The sequence below is a fragment of the Ipomoea triloba genome, chromosome 10 (assembly GCF_003576645.1).
Source record: "Ipomoea triloba cultivar NCNSP0323 chromosome 10, ASM357664v1".
Taxonomy (NCBI): Eukaryota; Viridiplantae; Streptophyta; class Magnoliopsida; order Solanales; family Convolvulaceae; genus Ipomoea; species Ipomoea triloba.
Window position 1 is genome coordinate 6457023 of NC_044925.1, and position 9151 is coordinate 6466173.

Below are 9151 nucleotides of genomic sequence, written 5' to 3' on the forward strand. Positions count from 1 at the left end.
AATCATTGGGAACAAAAAGGGGCAGTATCTAACTTTCAATCGTTGGGAACAAAAATTCTCTAGGGGAGGTAATATCATGATGACAAATTATATATGTTCATTTTTTTTTAAGCACAACGACCCAACACCCCCACTGGGATCAAACCTGTGACCTCTAACTTGGGAGGGTCACAGCTATGCCGTTTGCCCACAAGACTTTTGGCATAAACATTCATTTTTAGTATATTAAATGATCATTTTTAAGTAATATACCAAAAATTGAACTTTTAACATGCTAAAAATGAATATTCAATGTACTGATAATGAACCTTCCTTCAATATACTAAAAATGAACTATATGTAATTCATCCAACTTACAAGGTGAACCATGGTTCATGATATAATGCCAAAACCAACCGAATCTACGTGTTCCTCTGCACTCTTGCATAAATGGATTAGTACAAAATTAACTCAATATTTTCGCTATGATTGCAGCAACAACAAAAAAATATGTGGCAGATAATAATTTCATATCCATCCAGTGTAATCTGTTGTTACTATCTCTGCTCCCAACAACTGTGCTATAATTTGCTAGATATCATCAAGTGCATATTAGACATGACTTCTCTTCTGACTTGGTCTCTTCTTATTTTGCCAGTAGAAGTCACTGGAAATTGATTCCTCCTCCACAAAATAAATCTTTTTGGTACTTTAAACCTGGATTCATCATTAAAGTTTCAACAATAAATTCATATCATGCATCAACAGATACACCTTAAAAGCTAATACATACCCAGTCAACTGTTTTTCTTTACAGAAGCACCGGAGGATGTCCCCAGACAGGTAGTTTGCCATGTCACTAACTGAAGGATTGGAACTCGAATCATCCCACTGCCAATTGCCGTTGAGCCGAATGCAAGCGACAACCGTCTCTCCCAAGCGAGAATCCGGAACTCCAACAACAACGCTGCTAGAAACCCCGGGATGCTGTGACAGGACAGCTTCCACCTTTTGCACAAGACAAAGATATTGCTTATTAAACAATTCTTGGCAATTAGACAACAATCCAAACAAGTTATTGGCAATTAGGAGATGCAAGTTGTTCTAACAAGCATACATATGGCTCTGTTTGGTAGAGCTTATTTTAAGCTTCAAATAAGCTATATAAGTTCTGTTTGGTAAAACATGTGGAGCTTAAAATAATAGCTTATTTTGAAACGCTAATAAGCTCTTGGACTTTTTATTTTTTCCCTCTTTTATCTTTATTAATTTACAAAAATGACACCATTTGTCCTTCATTAATCAAAATCCTAATATCTTAGTCTTTCTACATTTATCAGCTAATTCAACAATTAACTTTACCAAACACTTTAATTTCAGTAAGTTAGCTTATTAGCTACTAGCTTTTTAGTTTTCATCTTTCAGCTGGGCGTACCAAACAGAGCCATACAGTAATCCAAACAAGTACTTCTCATAAAAACTTTTTTAAATTGTACTTTAAATTTTGCTTCTAAAGCTAGAAGTCCAAGAAAATGTGAAACTATGTACTTTTATCAATTTAAGCTTGACTAGAGGATGATAATGAGATAGATTATAGTTCTCTACTAGTACTTACTTCTTCAGGATAAACATTTTCTCCTCCACTTTTGATACGACCCTTAGATCGCCCAATGAGCCAGACATTACCGTGGTTATCTATTTGCCCTATGTCACCCGTGTCCAGCCAGTTTTCACCAGCAAGATCGGAAGTTTTGTTAGAAGTTTGACCCCAGTATCCAAGCATGACATGGGAGCCTCGTGTTAGTATCCTCCCAATATGAGATGAATCCTCTGCACAAACTCTTAACTCAACATGTGGAGCCGGCTTTCCAACACAGATGCCCTCTGGTTGCCGTGCCAAATTGGAGTTTCTAACACCATTTAACTGAAGCTGCTGTCTAACACTTTCTTTTGTCGGATCATAGAGAGTCATGAATGTCAGTGAAGAGCATGCCTCTGTCATCCCTTCAGATTTTCAAAGTATAGCGGATGTCAGTCAGAAGAGAATCCGAGTCTCAGTAAAGCTAAAACTTCACACAAATCTGTCATATGTTGTTTGGATGTTGTTAAAAGTCCACATTGAAAATATAAGAGGGAATCAATGGGTTTATAAGGCCATTGGTCAGACTAATTAATTGATTCGATTCAATCTTTAGTGTGGTTTGACTCCATGTGTATTATAGCCCAGTTGAGTGACCCTCCATCACTTTTGCAGCCCATAAAACCTGTTGGAGCTTTGACATTATACCCTAATCATTAAAAATTTTCCATTCATGGTCCCAAATAACCCCTTTCACAAATATTAGTTCTTTTCCCTTCAGAAATACATAGAAGTAAAAACCCTTTTGACTGACAAGCAGATAATAGGGCCTAATTCTATGTGTAAAACCACAATTTTCAACTGAAATAATTGTGAAAGCATACCATAGGCAGAGAGAAGTTTAGCTCTTGGAAAAATTTTAGCTGCATGGGTGATAAGCTCAACCGAAAGGGCCCCACCCCCATTAAGAATCTTCTCCACAGTTTCTGACCCTTCAGGTGCCCCCTTTCTGCTGTAAAAATTTTTAAAACATCAAATGAAAAATCAGACAATGACATAGTGAAGGTACTAAGATGCCAATATAGGGGGAGATGGAGCTATAAAATGACTCAAATGTTAAAGCTCTTGCTGTGTTACAAAATATTTATGAAAGCTACCAATTTGAACAACAGAAAACCTAAAATATATAACACTAAACCATCCGAGTTATATAAAGGAGAAGCTAAGAAACTGAACATGTTAAGTGTTAACAGCAAACAAATAGTTTCTAGTCATTAGTTCTCCTTAGCTTCATCATTCAGTTCTCCTAGGGAAAGACTCCAAGACAACATCCTGACATAAATGCAAATAGGGATGTCAATCGTGCCAGCCCGTTCAGTTTCAAGCTAGCCCTATCGGACTTATCAGTTCGGGCTAACCGGTTTTTCTTTTGTCGGGTTCAAAGTTCTTGGTCCTAACCCTAAAACCTCGAGCTGTTGAGCTTATCGGGCAAGCTCGACTAAAACTTTTGACATTTTCAAATTACCATTCTAAACTTTCAATTGTAATAAACTAGCGCATTTACAATAATAAATATAAACTTATACGTCATCCAATCAATCTAAACCTCTATTTCCATATTCCAACTTAAAATAATTAATATACTTACACTATAATATAATATTTATAGTAAGTTTTTTTATTTTTCATTATTTATTTTCATAAAAATATTTTATTTTGTAATAAATTTATTAAAATTTTATTTAAAAAATTAATAAAAAATACTAAAGATGAGCAAGCTTACATATAAACTGCCGTATATTTTGTTCTACATCACTTTTTTAACAAAGAATAGCTTTAAGTAGCTTGGGCTATCGGGCTAGCCCGTTCAGGCCACCAGGCTTATCGGTTTTAGGTTTATCGGGCTGATTTTTTATCGAGCTAAAATATTTCAGCCATAACCGTAAAATTTTTCAGCCTTATCGGGCCAGCCCATCGGTTTCAGACGAAGATTGAGATCCCTATATGCAAATAGAATTTTACCACCATATACTTCATATCTTTTTCCTCAAATATAAAATTAAGCTGATCTTGCATACCTGTAAAATGAAACTAGATCAGCCATCATAGCTGGGACAGTAATTAGAGAGGTGACATGATGTTGGTGAATGGATCCAACAGCCAATCCAGCATCAAACTTGGGTATTAAGATGTGGCAACCTCCAGCCATTAACACAGCCAAAGCTGATGATATTCCACCAATGTGGCAAAGCGGAGCCGTGTGTAAATACACCTGTAAGTATTCCAACAGCTAATTAATTTGAAATTATCGCGGGATGCATTATCTGTGATTCAACACACATCTTATCCGTTTATAGAGCTCATACATCATCCTCTCCATAGCCAACAATTGCGATTTTTGCAAGGGACTGTACTAACAGAGCAGAGTGGCTTAAAGTAACTCCCTTAGGCCTGCCAGTGGTTCCTATTGTCATTTGGAAAGAGCATAAGAGATTAAATAAGGAAGTAGGCTTGTAGAACACTTGGAAAAAGAGATATTAAAACATGAGGCATACCTGAGGTAAAGCATATTATAGCAGCTCCCTCTGGCGCCCAAAGGTAATTAGTTGCTAGAGATTTTTCAAAATGTTTCGTAAGCTTTTCGGTAGTCAAGCCTAGAAAGTATCAAGAATTACATTAACTCTAAGACAGAAGGACAAATATGAGTTAATGCCAGGTGGGGTCTTCCGAATATAGTGGCACCGCCACGTTTAGTCCTAAACTTTTAATTTAACAGGTCCTTTAACTTTCAAATTTAACCAGCCGTGGTCCTTTTGTTAGTTTAAGTAAGGGCAAAGTTAGGAATAGGGCTGGTTAAAATTTTGAAAATTGAAGGACAATAGGTGGTTAATTTGAAAGTTGAAGGACCACGGGTGATTAAATTAAAAGTTCAGGACTAAACATGGGGGTGTCACTATACTCAGAGGACCCCGGCTAGTATTATCTCTTAAAATTTCAAACTCAGCCAAGGAAGCACCAATTTATACCAGTCCAAGTGCTTTTCACTCCAAAAGGAACATCCATTGAGACATGCCATCTCAGAGAAGGTATAGAATCTGCATGGAACTTGGAATGCCAGAAATTAAACATTGAGTCTGTGACCAATAATGTAGGTCTTGCCACCTCCACTGCCTCCATTGCTTCTTCCAAGCTCTACAAGCTGAGATAAATTACTATGACCGTATGCACTCCAAGAAACAATCCATTTACTTACATAACATAAATGGCACATAGTTATACGCCAATGCCTAAAGGCTAAAAGTTAGACAAAAATATAGGCAGAAAATGGCCAGTTTGAGGTTTTTGGGTGGTCAAAACAGATTGAAGAAAAAAGTGAGCAAATTTTCAACCCACCAAAATTAACCATGGGTTATTTCAGGCAGGTCAAAAACAGGGTAAAGTACAAGTTATTTGGGCAGCCAACCCACTATAAAATTTTAAGCACTTATATTAACCTAGATATTTATCAAAATTAAGATTCAAACATCATAAACAAATAGTAATATACATTATTTTGAATAAAAAGGCTAATGCTGAATGAGTTAAAGTTCACATAATCTAATACTAACCCACTTTCAACCTTTTTTTTACAACTCTAATTCTCTAAATGTGGGTTAAAAATTCAACCAAGGTTGTAATCATTGGGCGATGAATGGACACCTAGGCGGGGGCCTAGGTTTATAAAAAAAATAATTTTTTTTTGCCTATTATTTATTTTAGGCCGACTAAAAGGCGCCTAGGCCCAAAATCCCCGTCTAGGCCGATTTTTACAACAATAAATTCAACCCGCCTAAATTGACCCATAGTATAAACTATAAAGTGAGCAGGTTGATCACATTAACATGTAAACCACTTGCAATCTCGCATTAACAGGTGAACATATAATTTTCTGGAATAATCCGCATCAATTTTCAGACAATGTCATGTACATACAAATATATACACTAATTAGAATAAACTAGTTTAGTGCTAGACTGCTTACCCAACGATAATTGAGTGGAGCAGTTATTCCTCCTGCATATGCAACAGCAAGTAACCACTCCAAATACAAATCGCTGTTACAAAAGCAATGTGCAACAGATTTTTAATTCATCAATGTACATCCAATTGTTTTGCTATTGCTCCTACTTGAATTGTTTTAAAGTCTCACATTGATAAAAATAAGAGAGAATATAAGGCCACAAGTTAAACTAGTTAAAATGTTGGATTCAATCTTTTTAGCTTAGTTTGGTCTCCAATTTCGAGTGGTCAACAGGTTAAATTCAAAATGAACTGGTGTATAATTTTTTGGCATAGTAGTAACACTAACGACTCAAGTTTCCACGAGATGAAGAGAAGAACCTGTTGAGAGCACAAATGGCGACCACGTCACCGGGCTTCAGGCCAAGCTGAAGAAGCCCACGCGCCAGGCTCAAAACTCCCTCAACAAGCTGTGCGCCGGTCTTCCTTCTGTCTCCGGCCACTGTAACCGTCGAGCACCGGCGAACCGTCGAGACGCGGCTCAAGCACTGGCAGATGTGGGCCTTTGAGTAATTTGCCATTTCTCTGGAGGAAAAAAGGCGGGAATTGCACACCCTCCTTCCAAAAGCAATAAATCAACAGATGATTGTGCAATGCATGCACAGTTTGAGGATGCAGAATGAAAGATAGTTTGAAAGGCTGGTTTGAACTCTTACAGATATTTCCTTATCTTCTTGGATACGGATTGCGTTACAGCAAGAAGTTGGACGAATTGGAACGTTGGCCCAATACAACACCTATGACTCTGTGAGGGTGAGGCTATGAACTGTTTAGCCCAATCTATTCCAATTGCAAATTACATCAAATTATGTATCACTAAAAAAAAAAAATGCTGCAAATTATTATGTGGACCATGGTCCACATAGCTGTGTGGACCATGAACATAAGGTATATTATTTTTGTACTGAAAGTATATTATTTTTGTACTAAAGGTACATTATTTTATAGTACTATAACATAATGTACCTTCAGTACAAAAATAATGTACCCTAAAATAATGTACTTTATGTACAGAAATAATGTACTTATAGTATATTAAAAATGTATTTTTTATTTATGGTCCACACAGCTGTGTGGACCATGGTCCATGCAATAATGATTGAAAAAATGCACCACAGACTATTATGTATCACTAAAAAATGCACCACACATTAACACGTAATGCACTCCATTAATGGGTCTATTGAACCCGTCAACGGGTTTGACGCTCCCGTTGAGTGATGCAATACTAAGTGCACTACAAACCAAGTGCACCACGTATCACTAAAAATGCACCACAGAGCACTTATAAATACATCACACACTAACACGTAACGCACTGCCGAATATACATGGTGCGAGAAATTAAGAATTAACTCATCTATCTATATACATATAATAATAGAAGTGATTGTCAAAATTTTCCCGCCCAAACTGCAGAGCATTTTAGTAATAACATAATGAATATAATTAAATTAAATTAATTCTAAATTCTTAATCGGATAATAACATGAGTGATTATTATTAATAAAGGTAAATTGCAATGATTTAATAAAGGCAAATTGCATACAATAAAAGAGAAATTGCATACTAACATACATTATAATAAAAAAATAAAAAATAAAAAGCAATAATTCTTAATCGTTGAAAAAGGTAAATTCATTTAAAATAATAACAGGAGTGATTTGGCAATAATTATTAATTGTTGAAAAACGGTAATTGATTTAAATTAATAATAGGAGTGATTATTATTAATAAAGGCAAATTACAAATTCTTAACGGATTTTGGTCACCAAACTTGATCGGCCCAATGGGCTCTGAGTTGGAACGGTTATGGATTGGGTAATCCACACACAAAGTCTTCTTTGCATATCTCATAAACATAAGCGATTAGGATTTCCATAGTTTCATCAACTAAGCCATCTTGGTTGAAAATTGGTAGAACTACCCACCTTTGGCATACTTGCACTTGGGTATTATTTGTAGGATAGGCTATAGTTCAAGCTAATGCATATAAAATGTTAGCCTACTTATTCTCCTTTCGTGGTGTATGTTCAATTGTAGTGTTGCCTACTCATTGCATGAGTATCTTTACATAGTTATTATATGAGACTAACTCTATCTTCTTTACTTCATAAAGACCAGTATATGGTTGAGAACCATCTTTGAATCTCCATACACATTAACCCTCAATTGCTTCATATTAACCGATATTTCAAGCCCAAGTATCATTGCTTGATATTTTGCAATATTGTTTGAACATTGCTCCATCAAAGTGAAGGAATATGGTAACATATCTTTTTTCTAAAGTAACAAAGACAACTCCAGCTCCTACGCTCTCTCTAGTGCAGCTCTATCAAAATACATCTTCCACTGGGGTAAGACTCCAATGACAAGTATGTCCTCATCAGGCAAATCATCCGATAACTCTTATTCAGCAAGTATTGGGTGGTCTACTAAGAAATCAACTAAAAGTTGCCCCTGACAAACTTTTATGGCACATAAACAACCTCGAATTGTTAACACAACAAGTACCAACTTGCGAGGCAATCAAAGAGAAACCTTTGTCATGAGATATTTCACCAAATTTGCTCTAGAAACGAGCTGGATAGTATGAGTTTAAAAGTAGTGCTTGATTTTTTAATTGCAAATACGAGTACCAAGCACAACTTCTCAATTAAGAGATATTTCAACTCATTTGGTGTCATCATTCTACTTAAATAGTAAAGAACATTTTCCTTCCCCTTGTCATTTTCTTGTGCAAGTAAGGCACACACGAAACTTTATTGGGCAAAGATATAAAGGACCAATGGGCGACCAAAAGTCGAAGTAGTAAGCAAGGGCGGCTTCATTAGATATGACTTGCATTCCTTGAAATAATGCATTTTTGCATTCCTCATCCTATAGGAACAGTATACCTTTCTTCATTAACCGACTAAAAGGTTGACATCTTCCTGCTAGATTTGATATGAACCTTCGGATGTAAGCCAACTTCCCTTGTAAGCTTTTAAGTTCATGAAGGTTTCTTTGTTCAATCATTTTCATTATAGTATCCATCTTAGCTTGCTTGATTTCTATGCCTCTATGTTAAATAGTGAATCCAAGGAATTTTCTAGCAGCAACCCTAAAAGCACATTTCAAGGGGTTCATTTTTAATTGAAACTTTTGCAAGCGGTCAAAGACTTGCCTTAAATGCATCAAAATATCAGTGCAGAGTTTTGACTTTACCACTAGGTCATCTACATAGCATTCCACCATTTTATAGATCATGTCATCAAATGTAGCGCAACATTTTTCAAACCAAAGGGTGTCACTTTGTAATAGTAAATACCTTTTGGCATTCAAAATGCTATCAACTCTTCATCTTCCGATGCCATGCAAATTTGATTATAATTGGAGAAGCCATCCATGAATGACATAATCTCGTACCTGATCACAACATCTATCATCAACTCTATGATACAAAGTGGGAAGTCATCTTTCGAGCATGCAACATTAAGATCCTGAAAATCAACGCACACGTGGATTTGCCCATTTTTCTTGTGTACATGAGCA

General features: G+C 36.1%; 1 protein-coding gene across 7 annotated transcripts; it reads right to left on the reverse strand.

The window, feature by feature from the left end:
* Positions 1–294: 294 nt before the first annotated feature.
* On the reverse strand, positions 295–6277 carry LOC116031863 (2-succinylbenzoate--CoA ligase, chloroplastic/peroxisomal). Of its 7 annotated transcripts, none has more exons than XM_031274193.1 (10): positions 5939–6277; positions 5580–5652; positions 4585–4750; positions 4114–4212; positions 3925–4022; positions 3637–3830; positions 2443–2567; positions 1595–1983; positions 773–987; positions 295–696 (listed from the first exon to the last, which is right to left on the reverse strand). In XM_031274193.1, the coding sequence occupies exons 1-10, from the start codon at positions 6136–6138 to the stop codon at positions 561–563; spliced, it is 1695 nt and encodes a 564-aa protein (XP_031130053.1). In that variant the 5' UTR covers positions 6139–6277; the 3' UTR covers positions 295–560. The 7 variants fall into 7 exon arrangements, with proteins under 7 accessions (XP_031130053.1, XP_031130052.1, XP_031130055.1 ...); XM_031274192.1 differs by having other exon boundaries at positions 2443–2570; positions 5939–6276; XM_031274195.1 differs by having other exon boundaries at positions 2443–2570; positions 5580–5611; positions 5939–6076.
* Positions 6278–9151: the final 2874 nt, after the last annotated feature.